The sequence below is a fragment of the Galleria mellonella genome, unplaced genomic scaffold, assembly GCF_026898425.1.
Source record: "Galleria mellonella isolate WM207_F2 unplaced genomic scaffold, CSIRO_AGI_GalMel_v1 utg150, whole genome shotgun sequence".
NCBI classification, from domain to species: domain Eukaryota; kingdom Metazoa; phylum Arthropoda; class Insecta; order Lepidoptera; family Pyralidae; genus Galleria; species Galleria mellonella.
In genome coordinates, this window is record NW_026442002.1 from 27,767 (window position 1) to 55,359 (window position 27,593).

A 27,593-nucleotide genomic window follows, 5' to 3' on the forward strand; every position below is an offset into this window, starting at 1 on the left:
ATATAAATTCTAACTATATCACAAAAAAAATAAAATAAATAAAAAAAAAAAAAATAATATATATATGTATAAATAAATAAACAAATAAAATCTAATAAAAACTTATAATAACGTATATATATATTTAGTTTATTATATATAACTATTCAAATACTAAATATAAAAAATGAATAAAATGTTAATACAAAATAAATAACAAATATAATAAATGAACATCAGATAATATCAAACAATATACGCATTCAAACATAAACCAAATATTGAAACCAAAATCAAAACAACTCACCATATATATACACCGCTGTGCATTGTATCCCGATAGCGATGCATTTCGGCTCCCAAATGACAGGATCTCAGTAGACCCTTGAAAAAAAAAAAAAAAAAAAAAAAAAAACCTAACCTAACCTAAAACCTAACCTAACCTAACCTAACCTAACCTAACCTAACCTAACCTAACCTAACCTAACCTAACCTAACCTAACCTAACCTAACCTAACCTTTTTTTTTTTTTTTTTTTTTTTTTTTTACATGTGGAAAATGCGTCATGCAGAGACACACCCCCGGGGGAGGGTGTGAATACTGCCGGACTCCTACCGGCTAAAAACCACATGGCATTCCCTCGCCGCGCCTTAATGTTGGGGACCCGGGTTCCCTTGCGTAGTCCACCGGGATCCCAACGGCGTTGGCCCGCACCGGCTCGCGGGCCCCGACTCAGTTTGGGGCGGGTACGAGATGTTGAATACCCACCCCCGTCTAGGGGAAGCGCGCGGGGATGCGCGCGCGACTTCCCAGGGCCATGTTGGTATGGGGTGGGACTGCCCCCGCAGTCGTCACCCCGGCCCTGTGGCGATGTAATTATCGCCGGAGAGGAGGGCGGGACTACCTGCCCGTTTCCATCTCCTCTCCCTCCACACTCACCCGGCCTGCTGGGTTCGGCAATTTCACCGGTTGCTTCTTACGCTTCTTAGGAGGAGTGCAGGCCTTGGACCCCACCCAATGGTCCGACGGCCGGCCCTGCGCTGAACACACAGCGCACTTTGGGTCGGCCGCGCACATCGCCGCCTTATGGCCTTCGTTTCCGCAGCGGTAACATAGACCGCTGCGGTCCTGCTCATGACTGCAGGATGCCCGCACATGTCCTTCCTCCAAGCAGCGGAAGCACCGAAGCGGCCTCTGCCGCAGGAGCTCTGCTTTCGCCGAAACCCAGCCTATACGAACTCGGCCGGCGACCGTCATCTTCTTAACTGCTTGCAATGGAGCTTTAACCCAGCAAGTGCCCACCCCAGATCTAGTACGTCGAACCTCTCCGACTCGCACTTGGTCCACCTGACAGCCGCCCTCCCGGGCAACCGCAGCGACCACTTCCTCCGACGTAACACTGTCGTCCAGGCCCGATATCCGCATCTCCGCGGACTTTACGGGCCTGGAGATTTTGGCCATATTCTCCGGGATGAACTCCCGGAGCTTCGACGCCAGAACGTCGGCCTTCTCCGCGCCATCAGCACCTGGAACCTCTAGGACCTTACCGCCGGTGATCGCGGTGCGAAACCGCATATCTTCGATCCCCACTGCGCGGAGATCGATCCTTCTCTTGGCCTCCGCAAGGACATTCGCATCCGCGACACCCTCCCTTTCCGCCTCCGGGTCCAACGTAATAATAACCGCCGCGGAGCGAGGCGGTTTCAGTTTAGAAGGCGAGGGTGCGCTCGTCTTCTTTGCCTTCTTCGAGGGGGCCGAACCGGCTTTCGTCACCGGAGGGTTGGCAGCCACAGGCTGCCCTTCGGGAACACTGACGGTCTTGCCCCGTTTTCCTTTTACGACCGTCGCCCAGGAGGACGGGGTCGACTGCACAGACGTTTGAGCGGAGGTCGAAGCCACCGGCTCGGGCTGTCCAGAGGGCGCCGGTGTGACGGGCGTCTTCTTCGCCTTCTTCTTCTTGGCCCGACCCGTTTCTGACTGGGGAAGAGAACCCCGGTCGCCGACTCTAGGGGTGTCGGGCACATCTGACGCCATTGTCCCGGCCTCGGGCAAAGTTTGCGTGGAGACCGCAGACGAGGACGACACCTTCTCTGGAGGGGGCGAATGGAGATCATTTCTCTCACCTCTTTCATAAATGTCCCTACCATTTGGCGGGACGATGCCGCCGACATCTCTCATTATCTGAGCACGGAATGCGCTCGCATCACTTCCTACAACAGGAACACCGTCTGCCGAGATACCGGCCTGGGCCGCTGGCTTGGCAGCTGGCTTGGCAGCACGAGCCTCGGCCAACTGCCGACGCAGGTACTCGACTTCCTGCTCAAGTCTCAGGTTCTTTGAGACCAGTGGAGAGACCGACGTCGGAAATAGATCCCCCTCCAAGGTGTCCACAACCTGTGTGATCCCGGCCAAACCCTCTTTCAGGGTCCTTATGGTGGTCCCTTTGAGATTTCCCGCCTTCTTAACGACGTCGCTAAGAGCATCCGCTTGCCGATGGACGAGAAGTTTCGCCCTATGGAGTACCTCCTCGGCCACTTTGTTCTTGTCACCGGCGGCAGCGGTGGCAGTGGCGCCAGATGCCGTCGGCCTGTCCAGCTCCGTCGGTTTGTCTGACTCCTCATCTCCGGAAGAAAAGAAATCACTCTCGTGATAATCTAAGACCGTCACTGGGGGCAGACCAGATTTGCCAGCGGCTGTCCCTTCATCTTCGAAAAATCGGTATGTGAATTGCCGACACTCCTCCTTCTTTCTAGCGATCGAACTGGCTCTCGATCCCACTCTAGGGCTGCCGGACCTTTTGCGGACGGATTGGACATCGCCCTCATCCTCGACCGTGGAGTCCGTATCGGACTCGTTAAGACGCCTTTTGCGCCAGGAGCGTAGTCCAGATGTGGACGGCAACTGCTCCGTCTCCATGCCTTCATCAATTGGGGATGCGCACAAGCTCGACCGCGAAGACCCGCAGTCGGTCTCGCCCGCAACCGCCCTCAACAAGCTGTGACGAGTGCGACGGCGACCTAACTCCACAACATCCTCGCCCAGTACAACGGAGCACTCTTTCAGAACCTCCACTTCCGACTTCTTTTTACTAACACCGCCCTTCACGGGCACCGACTTCTCTCCGCCCTTCGCGGGCACCGACTTCTCACCGTCCTTCTCGGACACGACATCAATTTTGGGTTTTGTTTTTGACATATCCATACTTGTTCCCACGAGTATGGGGGAAAGGTTTCACACGCAGGGGAGCCCCTGCTTCTGCGTGCGGCCTACATACAACGGGGTGCGGCAGATACCCCGAGGTTGGTGCCCTTGCGGCCGATGATACTCCACCGACCCGCCCGCAGCACAGAACACGCTAACCGAACTTTTAATGTCCGGTAGCGTGCACCGCACAACGAACTATGCATCGCCAGGCACCGAAGCTTACACAAGAGGATTTTTATAGAGGTTTACTCCTCGCGGCCCAGGCGGTTAAGCCAAGGCCCCCGTCCCCTCACTCGGGTGCGAAACATGACCACACCTCCGCGAGGGATTACGGTTTTTCGGCGGTGGCACTGAAACCAGCCCGGCTGCGCAACGAAGCACTCACCGGGCCCGCCGACCACTCCCACTACGAGAAGTCGCGGAACAAAACCCGCCCCCAACAAAAACACGACAAACCCCATAACTTGGGCTCGCCGCTCACCACCTCGTGTCGGAATATTAGCCGTCGGTAAGTGAGATCTCTAAATAGCGAGAAGTCACTTACCGCCGTTGCCCAGGATGCACCAGGCCCCAGCCATTGTCAGCCACCGTTCCCGCCGGACGTATCCGCACCAGGACAAGTGACCGTACAATGAGCCAGGGCACTCTTGGAGGTTTTCCGACCCAGCACCCCTAACCTAACCTAACCTAACCTAACCTAACCTAACCTAACCTAACCTAACCTAACCTAACCTAACCTAACCTAACCTAACCTAACCTAACCTAACCTAACCTAACCTAACCTAACCTAACCTAACCTAACCTAACCTAACCTAACCTAACCTAACCTAACCTAACCTAACCTAACCTAACCTAACCTGGCCTGGCCTGGCCCTGGCCTGGCCTGGCCTGGCCTGGCCTGGCCTGGCCTGGCCTGGCCTGGCCTGGCCTGGCCTGGCCTGGCCTGGCCTGGCCTGGCCTGGCCTGGCCTGGCCTGGCCTGGCCTGGCCTGGCCTGGCCTGGCCTGGCCTGGCCTGGCCTGGCCTGGCCTGGCCTGGCCTGGCCTGGCCTGGCCTGGCCTGGCCTGGCCTGGCCTGGCCTGGCCTGGCCTGGCCTGGCCTGGCCTGGCCTGGCCTGGCCTGGCCTGGCCTGGCCTGGCCTGGCCTGGCCTGGCCCTGGCCTGGCCTGGCCTGGCCTGGCCTGGCCTGGCCTGGCCTGGCCTGGCCTGGCCTGGCCTGGCCTGGCCTGGCCTGGCCTGGCCCTGGCCTGGCCTGGCCTGGCCTGGCCTGGCCTGGCCTGGCCTGGCCTGGCCTGGCCCTGGCCTGGCCTGGCCTGGCCTGGCCTGGCCTGGCCTGGCCTGGCCTGGCCTGGCCTGGCCTGGCCTGGCCTGGCCTGGCCTGGCCTGGCCTGGCCTGGCCTGGCCTGGCCTGGCCTGGCCTGGCCTGGCCTGGCCTGGCCTGGCCTGGCCTGGCCTGGCCTGGCCTGGCCTGGCCTGGCCTGGCCTGGCCTGGCCTGGCCTGGCCTGGCCTGGCCTGGCCTGGCCTGGCCTGGCCTGGCCTGGCCTGGCCTGGCCTGGCCTGGCCTGGCCTGGCCTGGCCTGGCCTGGCCTGGCCTGGCCTGGCCTGGCCTGGCCTGGCCTGGCCTGGCCTGGCCTGGCCTGGCCTGGCCTGGCCTGGCCTGGCCTGGCCTGGCCTGGCCTGGCCTGGCCTGGCCTGGCCTGGCCTGGCCTGGCCTGGCCTGGCCTGGCCTGGCCTGGCCTGGCCCTGGCCTGGCCTGGCCTGGCCTGGCCTGGCCTGGCCTGGCCTGGCCTGGCCTGGCCTGGCCTGGCCTGGCCTGGCCTGGCCTGGCCTGGCCTGGCCTGGCCTGGCCTGGCCTGGCCTGGCCTGGCCTGGCCTGGCCTGGCCTGGCCTGGCCTGGCCTGGCCTGGCCTGGCCTGGCCTGGCCTGGCCTGGCCTGGCCTGGCCTGGCCTGGCCTGGCCTGGCCTGGCCTGGCCTGGCCTGGCCTGGCCTGGCCTGGCCTGGCCTGGCCTGGCCTGGCCTGGCCTGGCCTGGCCTGGCCTGGCCTGGCCTGGCCTGGCCTGGCCTGGCCTGGCCTGGCCTGGCCTGGCCTGGCCTGGCCTGGCCTGGCCTGGCCCTGTGCTTGGTAGTGTCACTAACAGGACTGCACCGGGAGCCAATATGATTTGATAGAAAACGCTGTTATATATATATATATATATATATATATATTTTTTTTTTTTTTTTTTTTTTTTTTTTTTTTTTCCTTTTCCTCATCTCACCTGTTACGTCTGCCTGATCGTTAGCTCATAAGGAAATTAAACTTCTTCTAATTCATTCATTCCTCTTTCTGTGTGTTGTGTAGTACTGGCAGTGTCGCTTTTTCTATTCCATGAGTGTCGCAAGTGTTTCGTCGGCACTTGGTAGGAATATACAGCTAATTACTGTATGTTTACTTACTTACCTACCCACCTGCCTGCCGAGTGTAGCAGTTACTAACAAAACTCTCCCCCCCACTCCTTTCTCACCCCATCCACACAGGTGGGGAGGGGGGGGGTGAGGGGAGTTCCCTCGTGGTTTTCAGTGAAATATCTGAAGTATCATAGCCCTCAAGAAAGGCGACGCGTGAAATGTACTGATGTCCGGGCTGACCATCTCTTTCGATTTAGGGTATTCCTATTTAATATGCAAGCTGATGGGCCGTCTAATGAAAAGTGGTAACTGTCACCTATATACATGAATAGTAGTTCCATGGCCATAACGACATAACAGAGTGTCAGAGTGCACTGTATCGCTTAGATACCCTTCATACGTTGCCATTCCTGAAGACTAAGGTGTATTAAGGTGGCACCACAGTGTGATCTCAATATGATGTAACTATGTCTCGGTGTATATATATATATATATATATATATATATATTTACATCTGGTAATCATCATCTCATGTCGCTGAGTTGATATTTGAAGGTACATTTAGAGGAGAAATATAGCTTTAAATTTTTCAGATGAGCTAATGACAGAATATTTGAATCCTTAACATTTTAGAAGGTACGAGATAATTCCTCGAATATTATAAGGACGTATGGACGTATAAACCATTTCTTAGGCTTAAGTCAATGCATCGTCATTTCAGCCATTACCTGTCCACTGCTGAACTTTCTCGTCCGCAGACTCGTATACTGTTAACGTAAGTGGGGTTAACATTTGTACCAGTAAAAGCAATTAAAATCACATACACTTTTTTATATTTTATATTTCTTGAACCTTATATACGTACATGTACAAACAATATATACATTTTACATTTTTATACATGTAAATGAAGCGCTGACAAATTCCCAACATGTATTAATGGTACAGCGACACCGATTGGTCAGAATGCAGAACTAGACTTATGCATGCACAAAATTAAACTCTCTATAAATACTTCGACAAAATTAACACAACTTTGTATCGCCGAAGTGTTTATAGAGAGATATTATCGTACACTTGTATATGTTAAACCTAGATATATGGATATGCACAGTTGAACAAGCTTTGAATGTTTAGGTAACAATATAACAGTTAATATTGTAATTTTACTACTATAAATCAGTTCTGTTTGTAATTCGACATAATTATAACAACGTACTAAAACTTAACAAATGTATTATGCAAGTGCTATGAAGAAACCAAATAAGCCGCTGTAATTTATGTCAAACAAAAATTAAATACTTAATTACTATATACCACGCCATCTATCCGTACCGATAGTAAAACCACAGTACTACACAGTAGTAGTAGTACTAAAGAACTAGATGGCGCAGTGTATACAAAATAATAGCATAAAACTTGACTATTGTAGGACGGAATTCTAATTTCAGTGCAAATTAAAAATTAAGATCAGAAAATAATGGCTAAAGAAATTGATAGAGAGAATACAATACAGGTAAATATATAATTAATACCTAAGCACCTCAGAGATAAACCTTACAAACTAGGCAAATAAAAATAAATCTTATACCTCTAGAACATGGCTCATTTTTCTATAAATAGATAGCTTTACGGTTTCATTTGTTACTATGGTCAAATAGACAATTATAAAACAAGGAACTTTTTTGAAGTATGTAGTTTCAGATTTTCTTTACAAAACATAGCTGCACAAAATGTATTTTTTTTCAAATAAGTTGCCATTATTGGTTTATATATATTTTGAATGTGAAAGAAATGTTTACTAGTTCAATTTATGGGTCGTAAAGCAGTCCAAGCTTGTAAGTCCCCCGAGCTTGGAAGCTTGGAGGTCCCGGGGCGCGGCCCCGCCTAGCCCTCCGGTAGCTACGCCACTGCTTGTAAAACAAACACGTACTACCTGAGCGTTAGTTAGTCGACGATGTGGCGTCCATTCTGTATATAAGAGAAAACAAACCAGTTACAATGAGATTGATCGCATAGAGATTCACTTTACTATCAGCGCACGCAGAGAGGAGCGGGCGCCTTACATGCATCATACATCTCTTGTCAGATCCACTGTCGTGAGTCGCGTCATGCATGCACGCCGGCCTGCTAGGTCTCCGGAAACTGTGGACTCCTCCCTCAGAGCTAGATCACGGCCTATCTAATCATCATAAGTCAGTGTACACCCTGCCCGATACACGCTTCCAATATCGCATTGTACATCTATTTTTATAGCTGTTTGCATATAATCTCAATTAACACTAACATGAGTAATATTTTGGCTCAAATGTGTAGTCAATTAATATTCTACACTATCTCCTATAGATAAAGCTTAGATTTCTTTAAAAAATATTATCAAATATTGGCTCAAATACAATAAAATCTAAAATAAAGCATAATAATAATCTAAATAAAGTCTATATTGCAATGATAAGCTCGACTAGCTCGTCCTTTTTAATATAAGCTTTATTTTATTTTGAATAAAGGCTATATTGCTTTAACATTTGTACTACCTAAACCTCGAGAGACATGCTCCGAATAGTTACCATTTTAAGCACCATATTTCCGCAGATTTGGGAAACGAGGTAATTTGAACCTTATAATATACACGTAAAATTGAAATTAAAACACCATATCACAGAGAAGGCGGAGTGAAAGCAGTTTTCTCTGCCTTATTGTCATTGATAATTTTCCCCTCACTGTTCAGGCGAGCGTTCAGGCCGCCTTTCGTGATCTTCTCTCCCATGTGCCGGGCGCGTTTCTCCGCCTTCTTATCAACTCTCTTGCCAGCCAGAGCGACCTTCATCTTCTCCCAGAACCAAGGATCGCCCCACTTGACATACGTATTAGTTTTCAGATACGCCCGAAGTTCCGCGTCCAGCTGGTCATCGGGCGGAGCGTCCTCTAGAAGTACAACGACCACTCTAGTTCTCTTCTCCTTCTGAGCACTCAAGTGAGCCACCCTGAACTCCATTTTGCCCCAAACGGAATCCACAAAGTTCTTGGACAGCACTATGATAGTCCGCCGCGATTGTTCCACGGAGCTCGCGATCTGCGCCGGGATCCACTCCCCGATGACCCAGTCTCGGTAGTGCACACAGATCTTGAAAGGCCTCGGTCCGTTCTCCAGTCCCGGAAGCAGTTGTTCCGCGACGAATCTCGCATCTTTATGTGAGAACGAAACGAACGCGTCATAGATTTTATCGCGGTCCACGTCTTCCTCTCGTATCATCCACCGCAGCCACTCCCGGGAGTATATGAGCAATTTAATTTCAGACGAATACTTGTAGACTAGAGCGGCGGCTATAGCCGCTATTATGCCAAGTGCGGCGAGGGCGCCGCCCAGTATGGCGGCGCGTCGGACCGCGCACAACCTGCCCGCGTCCACCAGCCACGGCGTTTCACCTCCTATGCACGTGACGTTCGCCGCGTCGGCGACCTTCGCTTCACTGCTTTGTAACAGTACAACGTCGTCGATGTGATCGCAGTCGCAGTTCAACGGATTATTCGCCAGACGTAAAGTGATGTTCGCTTTCAGTAACTTCGATGGAACTCTTGACAGGAGATTCCCAGACAGGTCCAGTTCTTTTAAAGTAAAAGGCACTAGCGGTACCTTTGTCAGATTGTCGTTTGTAAGAATCAAAGTGGTAACGTGTTTTGGTAGATCTAGCAAATTAGTCGAAGGCCGATTTAGACGGAGTTTGGTCGCTGATAAACCATAAGACGAAGGTTCCGGCAGTTTGGGTAGAGTAAGGCAGGTAAATTCGAGTTCACTAGTGGCTGGTCTCAAATTGCAGGAGCAATCAGTTGGGCAGTCGTCTGCTGGTAGATTACATGTTAACACATCCGGCTGCAGCGTGCGAATGGGGACACCTTTGACATGGTTCGGAGCTGCACATCGTGCCCCGTCCGGAATCAGTTTTGGCTCAGCGGTGACGGCTGTAGACAGACCTTGGAGACGTCTGATGAAGGAGTACATGTTACAGTCGCAGTTGAAAGGGTTATCGTCGAGCAACACCTTGGATTTCGTTGCAGACCCAGTTCCGGCGAGCCAGGGCGGCATTTCCATCACTTCCACGTTGGTTATGTTGTTGTGTCGAAGGTCTATAGTGATTTCAGAGCCCAAGAATTGGATGTCGGCACCCTGAAAAGGAAAAAGAATACGATTACTTCTGTACTACATAATGTTTGTATATCTAGTACTATGTTATCTGACACCTAGACTGACTATCAACGCACAGCTAATACTACTAAGTCTAGAAAGTTGACTAATTATAAATATTCTTGAACTATACAAAGCCACATTATCAGCAAGTAATATGGGCTGCATTTTATTTTCAATAAGTTTACGATATCGGGGAGTGAGGGAGAGAGAGAGAGAGACTAAGGTTTCTAGTCGTCAGGAATCACAACACATGTACGGTAACCACAGTACCTGTGATTTACATGGTGACCGTGAGCTTGTTAACCATTTCTAATTCCAAATTCAAATCAAACATACTCCTACTCAAAATATTCAAGGATACTCACCGTTAGTTCGCCGATCTGGTTCCAGGCCAAGTTTAATTTCTTCAGATTCAACAAAACGAACCTCCAATCGCTGAATATGGACGTGATGGAGTTGCTGCTGAGGTCCAGTTCTCTGAGCTGCAACAACGAACTGAACGGGGACTGCAGCTCGAATTCCTCGTAAGTAGAGACTTTATCGGGCATTTCGACGCCATCGAGGCGGAGAGTTAGTGAGTTGTTGGAGAGGTAGATCGTCTCCAGGCCGCCTGCGTCGTTGAACGCGTCACTAGCGATCAACTTCAATCTGTTGTTGGTGATTCGAATTGATTTCAATCGCGTCAACCCAGAGAATAGTTGTCTGAAAAAAAAAAAATTTAATACATCATTGAATGATTTTGGAATTTACTAAACAAATCGTCACGTCATGATGGACTAACTGAGCTGCTTTCTTCCTCACTTATCGTCCCTCATTGGTGCCCCGCCAGCATATACCAACCTCCTACCACCACGTGGTTTAGTGTAATCATTTTATTTCGAGTTTCCATCGTATCTTAAATATCTTTTTTTTTTAATTTGTAGTCGATTAAAATAAAAAATAAATAAATAATAAAAAAATACTAACCCAGGCAGCACTTCAATAAGATTCTTATCCAGATTTAAGTCTTTCAGCTGCTTGAGAGGCCAGAACACGTCCGACCTCAACGTTTGTATCTTGTTATCATTCAGCTGCAACGACTCAAGTTTGATCTGGTCTCTGAACAATGCAGCTGGTAGAGCGCTTATGCTGTTGCCGCTGAGTTGCAGGCTTGTGATCGCTGACGAGTTGTGAAAGGTGTCAGGGGACAATTCGTAGATTCTGCATTTCGTGAGTCGTACACTTTTCAGAGCGGGAAGATTGGCGAACGAGCGCGGACTGAGTTTCAGATTGGCGCGGTTGTCAAACGCTGTTACCTGTAAATTGATAAAAATAAATAAAAGGTATAATTGTGTAATCTTTATTTCTGTGTTGTGTTGTCATATGTAACATGTATAATTTATATTATATTTATAAAAAAAAAAAAGAAAAAGAAAGTACCTTCTCCAGAAACTGTAGTCCAGCAAACACGTCAGTGGCTATCTCTTCCAGGGGATTGGCGAAGAATGTGATCTGTTTTAACTTGGGAGTGTTCACGAACGCGTTGGTGGGCAGCACACGGAGTCGGTTGCGACTCACGTCCAGCCGCTCCAACGAGTCCAAGCCTGCGAAATGTCACTTATACCATGAAACCCATCATCGTAATTACAACTCCCTATAGCGGGGGAACAGGGATTGTTAGTAAAGGAGACATAAAAAAAAAAAAAAACACATTGCTAGCAATATACCCAACCAGGTCGACCTCCTCGCGGTTCCCCATGGAAACTATCATGGTTAATTCCTGATGAATTCATCATGATGGACTAACTGGCCTGTTTTCATTCTCATCTATCACCCTTCACTGGTGCTCCGCCAGCGTATCCCGTTAGCGCAGGCGGGGTTGCCATACCGTTTTCACCATATGGGTCCATGGTCCCCATATGGATCGAGCCTGTATCTGGGCAATCTCTTAAATTACGTACACTTTTAAATTAGTATTACCCGCCACAGCGACTGGACAGCAGCGAATGTATCTATTGAATCTCCATCTAACATGTATGAATCTGAACGTTCCTCTCGTCGATGTTGTAAACTTGTTTTGCAGTAGTTAGTAGCAGCGCGAATGCGGAATGCGAGCGGCCGGAGGATCTTATCGAGCTATGGCACGCGCTGACTCACTAGGCCTGTAGTCACCAACTACAATATTTACACTCACGTACTCATCAATGTCATCACCACTGTTTAGTCTGTGACGTGACACCGATATCGTACTGAGTACCCCTGGACCCTGGAGTGTCCACTCCGGGGTGTTCTTTCTTTCTTTTTGTTCAATTCTATTAACATAGCCTCTGTTGCTTCATGTATCAGTTTCGTCGAACTAATCTGTTTTGTTACTATTCTTTTTTTTTATACCACTGAGGTGGCAAACAAGCATACGGCCCACCTGATGGTAAGCGGTTACCGTAGCCTATGAACGCCTGCAATACCAGAGGTATTACGCGCGCGTTACCGGCCCTGAAGAAACCACTTTACCCCCATTTTGAAGAACCCCATGCTGTAGTGTCTTGGGAAAATCTGTTATTCGTGAGAATCTGTTAGTGGTTTAGTTTGTTGTCTTGGCAGTGAAATAACATGACACGGAGGTATAACGCCTTAGTCCTTAGAAGGGTAACGAATGTTGTCCCGGATTATAATAGGCCACACCTTCCTTTCCCGTGGGTGTCGTAAAAGACGACAAAAGGAACTTACTGCTGGTAGACGGATTGGCAACAGTGTCCCTCTTAAAACATTTTTAAAAGTCTAACTGAGGTTGCCAACCTGCCTGCCAAGCGTGGCAACACTGTGTTTATGGGGAAGGCTTAAGTTTAGCAGTGGACGAGTTAAAAGCTGGAATAATAATGGAAGTCGCATTATAGTCTCTGAGGTTCAGGATGTAGCTCATGTGTTCAGGATGTAGACCACGGTTACTGCTGCTCATCAGGCGGGCCGTCAGCTTATTTGTTATTACATGTTAAATGAAAATCCAGCTACGAACCTTGAAACGCATCAGGATGGAGTTGTTCAATAAGATTATCCCACAGGTGGAGCTGTGGTAGCTTGTCCAGCCCTCGGAACCCGCCGGCCGGCAGTTCACGGATATTGTCACTGGACAGTTCCACGTGCTGCAGCGAGCCACCGGACTGGAAGCCCTCCTCGCTGAGGGTCAAGTTAGCTCCTCGCAGTCTGAAGTCCGTGAGGGAGGGCAATACTTGCAGCGCTTCGTACGGCACAGTGGTTTGGGCGGCTAGAATGAACATTTAACAAAATAATCATACTATATTTTACCTATGACATTGTCCGTGGGACCGACATAATAAAAAATTACCTTCTGCATTGGAAATAGTAGCTATACCTAGTTTCATTGCAGCTGGTTACAGCATGGATATCCTACTACGGTAAACCCTACATGTTATATTAACATGTTAGTTAATTTTACAAAATATTTTTTTATACAACTTAGAATAGCGAACAAGCTGACGGCCCGCCTGATGTAAAGCGGTAACCGTCGCCTATACACATGAGCAGTATCATGTATACTGTTTGGTACATGATACCCCCCATGCGTGACCATTCCTATGGACTCGGGTGTTATTCCTCTGTACTCTGTAAATTCACGCCATATCCCACCCTTCAAACCGAAACACAGCCATGCAAACACAACTGCTTCACGGTTGAAACACGGATGGGACAGAGGTACCCAAGCAATCGACTTTTGTACAAAGCCTCCCTCTAGTGATGTGTATATTTTTACCTGCGACTATATCCTCGGGACTGCGCTGTACTCACTCACCGGGATTAAATGCAGTCTACGTTCTCCACCCGTATAGTACGTATATACTAAATTTCATAGTGATTTGTCGAGCCGTTAAGACCGTAAAGAGGTGAGAGGCTAAGAGGTAACAAACTCAATTTCACATTACAAATAATTGTGTAAACTGTAGTTGTGGCCGCTCGCACGGCAACTGACCGGCGTCGAGGAGCCGCAAGCTGGTGAGCGCGCGCAGGCCGGCCACGTGGCGGGCGCGCAGCGGCGTGCCGGGCGCGCGCACGAGCAGCGCGCCGGCCGCGCGCGCGCCCAGCGCGCCCAGCACGCACGCCAGCGGCCCGCCCAGCTCGCACTGCGACACGCTGAAGCTCCTCAGCGTGTCGTTGCGGCCCACCGCTATGTGCGGCAGCTCGGGGCAGCGGATCACTCCGCCCTGCGGGTCACGCATTTATAAGCAAATGAAAAAAAAAAGAACACTCTTGTCATAGGACAAAGTTAAGGGGGCGAGCAGGATACCATTTGCTTTTATAGAGGGCAAACGAGCATGCGGCTCACCTGATGGTAAGTGACACCATGATCACCCGCAACACCAGAGGCATTACAAGTGTCCTGCCGACTTTTTAAAAAGGAATATGTTCTTTTCTTGAAAGTTATGTTGTCGTATCGGTTCGGAAATACTGCTGCTGGAGGTTGATTCCAAACAGTGGTTGTACCATATTCATTCCACAAAACTACTCAGCGTACCCTTTTTAAGAGCTTCCAAGTTCATATTTATCGGATTGCTTCCTATGTTCGCGTAACATACAACATGTATTATTATTATTTTACATATATAGGTGTGTACAATTACTTTTTATTGTATTAAATGTTCAACTGTAACTAGATATCATTGACTCTGTCTTTAGCTGTACGGTTTTTGTCCTTGAACATTCTACAGTTTTCTTTCAGCTTCTCAAATGTTGACTGTGAGAGCTCCCTCTATGGAATAAGTCCGCCATTGGATATTAAATCTTTTAATGTGTCCAATGTAAATTATGTACAGTAAAGATTTTACAATACAATACAAATACAACACATTCATTTAGTTTTAAACTGGCTCATATCAGCCGTTCTCTGTCCGCTGCTGAACATAGGCTTCTTCCGTAGACTGCCATAAGGAACAGGACCTTCCTCAGTGCAGTTTACCATTGGGTAATTTTGCCAGTAGTTGTCATGCTAGGCAAGCAGATTGGCAACCGCAGATTGGCTTTTGATGATGTTTTAAGAGGGACGCTACTGTCCATCCTTCGATTATTAAACTCCCTCACTTGTCTCTTACGATACCAACGGGAAAGAAAGGGGTGACTACTCTATGCCGGGATTTTGTTGAATTCGTCACGATGGGCTAACTGACCTGCTTCATCCTCACCTATCATCCCTCACCGGTGCCCCGGCAGTGTATACCGATAGCGCGGGCGGGGTTACCATTACATTATCCATTTAAAAAAAAAATCTATGTCGGGACCAGACGGCAAACGAGACTGAATAGAACTATGCAATACATGAGGTGGCATCCTTTTTTTTATAATCCTTAGAACGACAAACAAGCTAAAAACACGGCACATGGAAAGCAGCAACCGTCGCCTATAGACATAAACAGCTTCATGCTCATCACAGGATATAGTGCCTTTGTACCCTGTAAATTCATTGCCATATCCCAGCCTTCGAACTGAAACACAGCTGTTCAAGTACAGCTGCTTCACAGCAGAAACACGAGTGGGACAGAGACGCATGCAGACGACTTTTGGACAAAGTCTAGTGAGAGAAAAGATGTCACAGCTGCACCCACCGTGCAGCGGACGTCAGCGTAGCTGTTGATCTGCGCGGTGACGGTGACGTTGGCGGACGGCAGCTGGCACGTGTACTCGCGCTGGTCGCCGGCGTAGCCGCACGAGCACGGCGCCGGGCAGTCGAACGCGCGCACCGGCCCCACCAGCGCCGCCGCCAGCGCCGCCACCAGCGCCGCCGCCGCCGCGGACCGCGACCGCATCGGTGGTCGGCGCTCGGCTGCAACAACACGAAATATACGATTACACTTTTATTTCATCAGGCACATGAAACCTAAGAACAAGGAATTACATAGAAGAAATGATAAAATAAAAACTGTAAATCATACGGTTGTCTCCTTTCTTCTTATGCAAATATAATTAGTAAAAAGAGGACGAAAGATACACCATCAGTTGCTATTCTTGTCAATTCATAGCAGGCCAGTGCAGATTAATTAGCTGATCGAGATGGAACTAGTCGCGATAGTTCCCAAGAAGAACCGTGGGGAGAGCGACCTAATTTTTTATTTCGTGATACTGTAGTCCCATGTTAATTTAGTGACGCTTAAGGATGCAATTTTTTTTACACAACGAAATCTACATAATTCCGCGATCAAATTTAAATTGAAATTTGAATTTAGAACACGTTCCAAATGTAAATACATTTATTGCGTTCTGAGATCACCGTTCATTGCGAGCGTTCAACTGCTACTACAACTACTACAGTTTACTATTTAAATTATTAATACATAATTTTGCGTTCTATATTTAATCTTTTAAATTTTACATTTAGAACACGAATTCCGAATTGAAATAAACTGCTTTTTCGAATTTAGAACGCAGATGAATGATTAATTGAATCAATTCTTCATATGGTAAATGTAATGTATCTACGAACAATGGAAGCTTCATAGTTGCGTTACACAAAGTAAAAGGCACAAAAATAAATAAGTAAATAGAGATAGATTCTCCTTCTTTTAGTATCAGATTAAACTATTTGATATTATATCTATTGTACTATATGTACTGTATCAGTTTCAACGAATAATCGAGCCGAGCTTGAGACGAGACACCGCCTGCCGGTGCCCAATAGTGGGACGTGGGGGGCCAGGGATTGTTAGTACTGAGGTCTAATAGTTTCATTGCTAGCAATGTACCCTCTCAGGTCGACCACCATCATGGTTAATTCATCTGCCAAAATTAATTGTATGATTTTTGTTATAATGCATAATTTACAAAGCATTTTGTGTTTATTTTATGATTATAATTAATAAGTTACATCATGTAATGTAAGTTTTTATGTGATGGAAAGTGGCAACCGTCGCCTATAGACATGAGCAGTATCATGCACATAACAGAGTATACTGTTTCGCCCATGATACCCCCCATGCGTTGCCATTCCTGAGGACTCAGGTGTTATTCCTCTGTATCCATTAAATTCACGCCATATCCCACCTTTCAAACCGAAACACAGCCATGCAAACACAAATGCTTCACGGTAGAAACACGAATGGGGACAGAGGTACCCAAGCAATCGACTTTTGTACAAATGTTTGAAGGAGTGCATATAACTCGATTACCCAAACGATTTATGGCCGATTGTAAATTCTAGGCACTATTCTACGTACACTGGAATTTATTGTATTTGTAATCACTTATGATAAATAAAGAACTTTTGAAAACAAACAAAAACATCACGGTGGGCCAACGGACCTGCATTCATCCTCACCTATCATCTTCCACTGGTGCCTCGTCAGTGTATACCGATAGCGCGGGCGGGGCTACCATTCCATTAAAAAATATAGTGGAACGTTGTCATATATTAAATATGACTAATCTCTTCCCTTTATCAAAATAGACTACTAGGGTATTATGTATTTATGTATCAATGTTTTAAGTATGTGAGGTATTTTATAAAATTAGGGTACGATGAGGCCGACATATCCTTATAGGATAAGAGCCTCTAAATAAAAATAGATAAAAAAAATTACTAATCTCTTACTAAGTGTTACGACAATTTTAACACATCTTGGTTCATCGTCATCATCATCATCCCAGCCATTACCCGTCCACTGCTGGACATAAGCCTCCCCCATAGACTGCCATAAGGAACGGTCCTGACCCACCTGCATCCACTGACTCCGTGCGAACTTGCTTACTTTTATTAATTGAAGAGGAAAAACAAAAAAAAATATATTGAAATAAACTTATATTTAAACATATTGAAATAGTCATATTTTTTCATTACCACCCATTCGGAACGCAATGTCAGCCAAGGAGAACGGGCAAGAAACTCTCAGCTGTTGCTATTTTCATAAAAAGTTTAACTGTACAAATAATGAATTTGTGTGAATACAAACCACTAAGCAGTATCAGACAATACAATTTACAGAAAAAAATATAGTAAATAAATAAAATAAATAAATAAAATAACTCAATAATAATCAAGTTTTAGGATTAAGTCCGCCATGTACACGTATTTGTACTAATAAATAAATAAATAAATAAAAAAATTTTAAAAAAATAACCGAATTGAAAGCCTCTGGCAGAATATTATCCAGTGAGAGATTATTTTCTTTTATATCACTACCACAAGGAAACAGTCGCCTATGACCTGTGATGCCCATGGTGCTCATGCTCTGTCATTCCTGAGAACTAAGGTGTCATACCCGTACCCTGTCATTTCACTGCCATATCCCGCCCTTTAAACCTAAACACAGCTACGCAATGAAATATAATAGACGTCCTAAACCAACCAAATTATGACGTCCTTTTAAAGTCATAAGCGGCACATTTTTATCTACCAAAAAACGTCTTGAGGTTGAAAATGGAGCGTTTTTTTTTTATAAAATCAAATCAAAATTTTATTTAAGAAAATTCAGGGTTCAAAAGGCAAAATTCTGCTTGACTTTCTGCTAGCGGCACCATTATAAGGAACATCATGTCGACTGCGTGGCGATCGACCTGATGTTCCTTATAATGGTGCCTTTAGTCCCAGTCCCTAACAATCTCTCCCCCTTCTTTTAACTAATTATCTAATGATAATCATCCAGCAAGTTTTCTTCCCTTCATAATTCAATATAACTTAGACGGACGGTCAGTTTGTTTACTGTTACAAGATTTATATACAATATCAGCGCCGTGCTCATGAGTTAGTTGTAAACTCTCTAACTCGCACGTTGTAAGTATATTCCGCTATAGTTGTGGACAATATCGCGACTCCCACTGTCCACTGTCCACTGTCCACTGTCCGCTGTCTGACGGCATGTGTGTTCAGATGTTAGTCACTTGGTAACCGACGCGTCGATCATTGTTACATTCATACTCTTCTAAATGTAGAGCACGCGATGATGCGAACGATATATGTATGTATATAGTACTACATAGCTACTGTTGTACATATCTGACGACATAGAAATACGCACAAGGTCATATCACAATTACAGTTTAATGGCGGAATATTCGAATACATGGCAAAAGGAGAAAGTAAAAGGGCAGCGTTTACTTATTTGACACTTTATTTGCACCAATGTTGCAGCACTTGGTGAAGAATTATCAATAAGTATAGTTGTAGTACAAAAGGCAGTCTTATTGCTGAGCGATCTTCCAGACAACCTTTGAGTAGAAGGTATTAACAAATGAATGGGTACCTGGCCTGTTAAATAAAAAAACAAACCTTAACATGTGTAAATAAATCATCAACATTTCAGCCATTATCCGTCCACTGCTGGACATAAGCCTCCCCCATAGACCGCCATAAGGAACGGCCTGCATCCACTGACTCCGTGCAATCCAAACACGTGGAAATAAGAACAATTATTTATTATTATATTGTAGAAGTGAACAGAACAACAAAACATGAGCAGTTTTTCCACAAGAATCAACCACGATAGTTTCCAGGGGGAACCGCGTGGAGGTCGACCTCATAAGACATATTGCTGACTAGGTTATTAGACCCCATTACTAACAATCCCTTCCTCCCGCGCAGGCGGGGTTACCATTCCATTACCAATTATTAAAAAAAAAAACCCATATTACTATTCTGGTACCTAGGACTACAGATATATTAAACTGCGGGATATCGTTAGCGTAACACATAGGATCTATGAAACGATGGTATAAGGCATGGGGAAGCACAAAAGATCCCTATGAGTCGACGTGTAACAACTTAGCTGACCCCATATGCTAAAATAAGATCCTAGCACCTAAGATTGTTTGCCGCTCCATTGTATCGAAAATAAAAAAAAAATACATAACTCCTGAAATAGATATAGACGGCTGGTGTGTTAATTTGTTGATCGAACTCCGTGTGCGAGACTCGGTAAACGATTCTTAGAAGCACAGTGACGCTCTCAGTCTGCTAACAGCTTCGATACACCTGTTACAGCCGACAGGACCGACTCGAAAACATACACGATCTCAGAACAACTGTATTTTTTGTACATTCTACTAGTTGTGTTATTGTAAATGCGAAATCTTGTGAGGACAAACGTGCCACTCTCACCCCAAGACTATATATACCGAAAGTATTTCATTTAAACTTGACATGCGATTAATATTCCATTCTTATTGCTTATCTTATTCCATCTTCTTATACAGGGTGGCCCATAAGTCCTTAGTAATAAAAAAAATTAATTAAAATAAAACTAATTACACTATGAATAATATTTTTATTTGTAAATATAGCTAGAAAAACGGGAATTATTTCTTGTAAATAACGTCGTCCAAATGTAATCCGTTACAGTCACGGCACTCTTGCAAACGCCTTCTGAAATTGTCGATGACTGCGCGGCACGTCACTGCTGAAATGCTTGCCATTTCTCTGCGGATGTCTTCTTTTAGGTCATTAATTGACCGCGGGTTAGAGTCGTACACTTTAGCCTTAATGTAGCCCCACAAAAAAAAATCCATTGGAGTCAGATCCGGGCTACGTGGTGGCCCGGAAATGTCTCCTCTCTTAGAGATAACTTTGTTTGGAAAAAGTTGACGGATAACGGGCATAGCAGTATTGGAGGTGTGGGAAGTTGCTCCATCCTGTTGAAACCATGTTCGGGCATTAAAGCCTGGAAAGTTTTGCAATTTTTGTGTGAAAAACTCCTCGATCATGGCCACATATCGCTCCGAAGTAACAGTAACAGCACGCCCTCTGCCGTCCTCAAAAAAGTAAGGCCCTATGATGCCATGGGCTGACATAGCGGCCCAAACTGTAACTTTAGGGCTATGTAAGGGCGTCTGGTGCTTAAGTTTTGGATTAATCGGGCTCCAATAGCGGCAATTTTGTTTACTAACATGTCCGTTAATGTGGAAGTGTGCCTCATCAGAGAACATTATGTTATTGAACGAAGTAAACCGATTAAACATTTCATTAGCATAATTCACTCTCTGAATAGCATCAGTTTCTTTTAATTCTTGCACCAACTGAATTTTGTAAGGGTGCATAAGTAAATCTTTCTTCAAAATCCGTTGAAACGATGTCCTGGATACGTTTAATGCACTGGAACGCTTATGAGTTGACTGTGTAGGATTTTCACGAATAGATTGTGCCACTGTGTCGATGTTTTGTTCCGTACGTGATGTCCTTGGGCGACCCAACCGCGGTTTATCTAACGTCGAACCGGTCTCCTCGAACTTAGCAACCCAATTCTTAATCGTTTGGAGAGCTGGGGTGTCATCAAAGTTGTGTAAACCTTTGTGTTCTCGAAATTTACGCCTCGCAACGGTTGCCGAATTTTTGTTTTGATAAAACTCGCGCACACAAAACGCACGGTCCGCTCCGGTGAAACGCTCCATCGCGACTAAATTCCCAGAAACCGAAGTTACTGCCCCCGCTTCCCCTGCACCGCTCACGCGCGCCGTTTTCGTTTAATTCAAATTTTACTTTTCTAAAGACTTTTGGGCCACCCTGTATCTATTAAGTGTCAATTACCGTGAGCACAGATAATATAATACTATACTAGCGAAACGCAGGACACAAGGGCTACACTGAAACTTTTTAGAACTGGCTACACGAAAGCAATATAATTAAAAAATTGTTAAAATTTTGAAAATGGAACTCTTTACCAATAATACTGAGTATATCATTTATTCGTTTGTCATTTGTTTCACGGTTTGGCGGCAAATTGAAAATAGTCCGTGTAACTTAACTCATGAACTTAACACGAGAAAATTTTCGTGCGATGATTTTTTATGACTTTCGATGTTAACTAAGTCAACAAGAAAGTTATGATAGATATCTCGCATACGTGATAATTGTAGCCAATTGTAAGTGGATAACAATGAATATTTATACTATCAAAATGTACATACATATTACACCTACATATTAATTGTACTACGTTACGTACGTACCCAGATATAATATAAACCGGGAAACATAATTAATAATAAATTAAAAAGAAAATTAGATATTACAAACATCGGACATTACAAATTCCCGTAACTTTCCCGCGTGAACCAGAAACAGGATCCTATAACATAGATATGTTACCCTCAGCTGTGCTCTATCCGAGTAGCAAATATGATTGTGATCGTATCGTGAACCAAAACTTTTCAACAATTTTAACATGAGTGAATAACAAACACCAATTCAATTCAATTCTTAATTTATTTATTCACAACAATACCACATTGCGTTGAATATTTTTTATAAGTAAGATATCATAAAACAAAAAATGTAGCAACAAAATAACCAATAATAATTGTCAAAAATTACATTACAGTCAGTTTACAAATGTCATTTTAGTATGGCATAGTATACAGTACATACAAACATTGTTTGTTCACTCCATGTTCGTTGGATTCGAGATGTAATTGTTTTTAAAATTCATCAATTGAGTAGATGCATGTTCCCAACAAAACAACACATCAATATTAAAATAAATTTTAAAATAAACCTTGAAAGGGCTCAAAAAACAAACGAGAATTCAAATCAACAGACAATTTTATTTATAGTTTACAGCGCTACTTCGAGTCGTCATTTGGTAGCGGCACGATGACGGGGATGAACCTTACCAATTACAATTACTTTACCGAAATCATTACACGATTGTTAGTGATAATAGAAAGCAACTACACCAGAGGGAGACTTTGTACAAAAGTCGTTTGCTTGAGTACCTCTGTCTCATTCGTGTTTCTATCGTGAAGCAGTTGTGTTTGCATAGCTGTTTCGGTTTGAAGAGTGCGATATGGCATGAATTTACAGGGCACAGAGGAATAACACCTGAGTCCTCAGGAATGGCAACGCATGGGGGGTATCATGGGCGAAACAGTATACTCTGTTATGTCCACGGTACTGCTCATGTGTATAGGCGACGGTTACTACTTTCCACCAGGTGGGCCGTCAGCTTGTTTGCCATTCTAAGTTGTAATCTCACAACATAGTTTAAGTTGATGGAATAAACATTATTTATTGCAGTGCTCATTAAACATTACTCTTATCTGATTTATTAGTAAACAAGTCAATTCGATAAAACTACACATTAACCGTAGGCGCATCGAGAGGGGGTCATGTCCACCCTGGAATTTACTGATTCCCATCCCAGAATAAAGAGTGGAGTATTTAGCTAAAGACAAAAACATGTCTAAATGTATGTTATATCCGCCTTTTTTAATGACATTTTTTTAACGAGTTAATGGTAATCCCGCATGCGCTAACGGTATACACTTGGGGGGAAAGCAATTGTTAGCAATGGAGTTTGACAGCTCCATTGCTAGCAATATGCCCTATTAGGTCGACCTCCAGGTGATTCCCCCTGGAAACCATTGTGAATAATTCTTGTTGAATTCGTCACGATGTGCTAACTGACCTGCTTCATCCTCACCTATCATCCTTCACTGGTGCCCCGCCGGTGTATACTGATAGCGCGGGTGGGGTTACCATTTTATTATCATCCATTCTTAAAAAAAAAACGATATACGCTGGCGGGGCGTTAGTGAGGGATGATAGGTGAAAATGAAAAGGCAGGTCAGTTAGCCCATCGTGGCCAATTCCACAAGAAATAAGCAACATGGTTTTGAGGGGGAACCGCGTGGATTTGATGGTCCCTTCCCCCTTTTTTGTTGAATAGGTCCCCTAAGGAATATATATTTAAATATCCCAACGACGTCAACATTGTTACCTTCGGGGTACGCTATATACTGACCAGGGGGAAGGCATTTTAGTAATGGGGTGTAACTACCCCATTGCTAGCAATATACCCTCTCAGGTCGACCTCCATGCGGTTCCATCTGGAAACCATCATAGTTAATTCTAGTGGAATTCGACACTATATATATATATATATATATATATATATATATATATATATATATATATATATATATATATAATATATACTGACCGAGTAGATACCTATGAAGAACAGACAAACTACCAAACTCGTTTTAAAAGTATATATTTTTTGCAATAAAACCTCCACCTCGATAGCTTATTGACACACGAAGACACAACAGACAACCGGATATTAGGCGACCTCGTATTGAAACAACTGCAGTACTCACGTGCTCTCTGTCTGTCTGTCTGCTATCTCCTCACACCTAAACCACACGTCCAGCACATCACTGAACACAACATGGAAACAATATTATTGTAAACACACAAAAATAACACGAATTTCCAAATGGCTCTCCACAATCCGTATGTCCTGTCTCCGATAACACAACTCGGTAACTGGTTGTGTACTTGATTTATTAGTAAGGCGCAGAGTCGATACGTTTTTTTATCGATAACATTGCGGTCAGATCAGCGAAAGAATGTACAGGTTAATTTTTGTAGCGATAGAATTGGGATTAAATCGATACGACGTTGAAAAGACGTCAAATGGATGTCGCCATTACACCATTCGACATCATTCCGATTTCAAAATTTAGCCTGATTTATCAATATAAGCTCTTTAGTTGTGATTGATGGTATTCCAAAAATCTCTAAATAATTGTACTCAGGCAGGTTGGCAACCGCAGTTAAACTTTTAGAGATTTTTTAAGTGAGATGCTGTTATCCATCCCTCGCCGTCCCTTAGTCGACTTTTACGATACCCACAGGAAAGGAAGGGATGGCCTATTATATGCCGGGACCATACGGCGATAGGTATTGTTTATTATTATTTTATTTTCCAGATAAGTATGTATTTGTTTATAAAATTTTTATTACAGAAATGTAGAAGTTGTATGTAAAGTAGCTTTGATCTTAAATTCATGAATTTTTCACTAAGAAAAATATTGACCATTTATTATTGTTTTTTTTTCGATGTTTAAAATTGTCGATAAAAACAATCGACACCTCGGCGCAGTCTTCCACGGCGCATCACTGCTGTTTACGACATCGTTCGCGTAGCGGCCCCATTCTCTGTCCCGCTCGCACTAACATCATTAACGTACATCTGTCTCTACAATCCATTAGCAATTGATTAGTATGCGCGCGCGCAAGCGGCCGAACTCTGAATCGCACGTAATTTGGAAATAGTATTTCTCTAATGGTTATTGACACATTCTTTCTATTGTTTTCAATCCACCTTAAAAAGTAGTCGAATGACACACATTCATTCGCATTCACATTATAGTTTTCGACGAATTTAAAAAAAAAAGTAGGAGGTTATCAATTTGACCTTGCTTTTTCCCATAATTATGAATGGATTTCGATGATTCTTTTTTTTTACATCATGTTGCTTACTTTTTTGCCAAAAAAGTATTTTTTGTGTAACACAGTAGGTGCTGATATCGTGTCAAGTAGCTCGTTGTGAAAAAGAGATTTTGTACTGCTCCGTGTTTTACAAGCAACAGGTACGCTCGATTACAGCTTGTGTAGACACGTGGTTAGTAATGGGGACTAGTGAGCCCATCGCTTGTTAGCAATCGGAACACCGTGCGCCGATGGCATGACGGTCCACCTGATGGAAAGTGGTAACCGTCGCCTATAGACATAAGCAGTACAATGGACATAACAGAGTATACTGTTTCGCCTATGATACCCCCCATGCGTTGCCATTCCTGAGGACTCAGGTGTTATTCCTCTGTACCCAGTAAATTCACACAATATCCCACCCTTCAAACCGAAACACAGCCATGCATACACAACTGCTTCACGGTAGAAACACGAATGGGACAGAGGTACCCAAGCAAACGACTTTTGTACAAAGGCTCCCTCTGGTGAAATATTTATACTTATTCTAAAGAAAGTGGTAAATTATAGTACTTTAATAATAACTTTTTTATTTTATAATAAAAACGAATTTAATTTATAAATAATTGATTTATTAAACTTCAGTCATGATGGCCAAACCAGTTATGTTGATTTAAAAACCGATCTATTTAACCAATTTTGAAGATATTTCCACTGGGTCAGTTTGAAAATATACCCTTTTAGATAGCAAAAGAGTTTTCCAAATTGGTTTATAAACGACGGAGTTTAGAGGTAACAAACAGAAAAAAAAATACACCCGAATGGGGAATCTTCTCAACCTCGAAGTATTTTTTCAACCGACTTAAAAAAAGAGCTACTCAATCCGGTTGTATTTTTTTCTTTTTTTTTATGCCTATGTTCAGCGGTAAACAGTAACGGATGACATTATTATGGCTATTCTCTGTAAACGAAAACGAGATGCAGTATAGTTTGCGACAGTCGCCAACTTGATAATAATCTACTGTAGTAAGTCTTCTGAACTATGGTAGTGCTGGTGTTTGCGATCCGACGCCGCGACGCGCGCCGCTTCCGAGAAATACGCTCAGCGGACCGGAGAGGAGAGGGCGCGCCTGTTGCACAGGCCGGCCGCGCGACCACGACCGGTTGTCTTAGACGTTGTGAGTCCATCGCGTTTCCTAGCGACCTCTGGTGATCGGAATACAAATGAATCGATGTTCATCTTAAAAAAGAGGGGTTTACCCCGAGGCCCCTACCTCGCCCGCCTACACAACAAGGCGGGCAAGAAGACTTATGATGATGATGATGATCATCTTAAAAACTGTTTTTTTTTTTGTATGTGTCTTTCTATATGTTTACACGTACAAAGCCGGCGGAGAACTGTAGTATTCGTATAATACCATACACACCGGTGTGAGAAGCACGGACTACGCAAGTGTGCGGGCTGCCTCCGCGGTTTATTTATAGCAATATACGCGGCGGTACTGCGAATTACTTACACGTACTGTGTTTGAATCATTACGTATTAAATATTAAGTTATTGGGGGAAAGGGATTGTTAGTAATGGGGTCTAATGAACCCACTGCTAGCGATACGACCTCCATGTGGTGGGGGGAAAGGGATTGTTAGTAATGGAGACTGAGAATCCTATTGCTAGCAATATGCCCAACCAGATCGACCTCCTCGCGGTTCCCCATGGAAACTAACATGGTTAATTCCTGATGATACATCATGATGGGCTAACTGGCCTGTTTTCATTCTCATCTATCACCCTTCACTGTTGCTACGCCAGCGTATTCTGTTAGCGCGGGCAGGGTTACCAAACCATTTTCACCTATCAAAAAAAAATCCACGTGGTTTCCCTGGACACCATCGTGAACAATTCTTGTTGAATTCGTCACGATGGGCTAACTGACCTACTTCATCCTCACCTATCCTATCCTCACTGGTACCCGATATCCCGGATTGGGTTACCATTCCATTATCACTCATTAAAAAAAATACTAACTTATTAATAAACATTCTTGTACACAAATATCTGCAACAATACACACAGACAGTAATACAGATAACGAGTCCACTGTATGGCTGCGTTCCTTTGTTTTTTTTTCTTTAACGTTATAAAAAACAAGCCAATTAGTATATTTTCAATGTGATTAACACGTGGCAGTCAACATGGCGTCTTGTGGGGCCTGGTAGTTTACACAGATGGAGACTTTGTACAAAAATAGGCAGCTTGGGTGCCTCTGTCCCACTCATGTTTCTGCTGTGAAGCATTTGCGCTTGCGTGACTGTTTCGGTTTGAAGGTATCTTAGTCCTTCGGTGGGAAGGGATTGTTAGTAATGCGGACTACCAGTTTCATTGCTAGCAGGTCTACCTGTCAGGTCGTTTTCCATGTGCCCCCCCCCCCCCCCACGGAGACCATCGTGCAAATGTATTCATCACGATGTGCTAACTGGCCTGCCTTTTCATCCTCACCTATCATCCCTCACTAGTCATCAGAAATGGCAACGCATAAGGGGTACTATGGGTATAATAGCGTATGCGTTACCACTTTCCATCAGCCGTCGTGGTGGGCCGTCAGCTTGTTTGCCATTCAAATATCTTAAAAAAAAACATTCTTAAGTAACAA

General features: G+C 44.7%; 1 protein-coding gene across 1 annotated transcript; it reads right to left on the reverse strand.

Moving 5' to 3' along the window:
* Positions 1–6,395: 6,395 nt before the first annotated feature.
* LOC113509839 (protein toll-like) lies at positions 6,396–24,003 on the reverse strand. The gene is made up of 8 exons (XM_052892228.1): positions 23,826–24,003; positions 15,350–15,567; positions 13,723–13,954; positions 12,751–12,999; positions 11,178–11,341; positions 10,725–11,053; positions 10,124–10,460; positions 6,396–9,737 (listed from the first exon to the last, which is right to left on the reverse strand). The coding sequence occupies exons 2-8, from the start codon at positions 15,548–15,550 to the stop codon at positions 8,229–8,231; spliced, it is 3,021 nt and encodes a 1,006-aa protein (XP_052748188.1). The 5' UTR covers positions 15,551–15,567; positions 23,826–24,003; the 3' UTR covers positions 6,396–8,228.
* Positions 24,004–27,593: the final 3,590 nt, after the last annotated feature.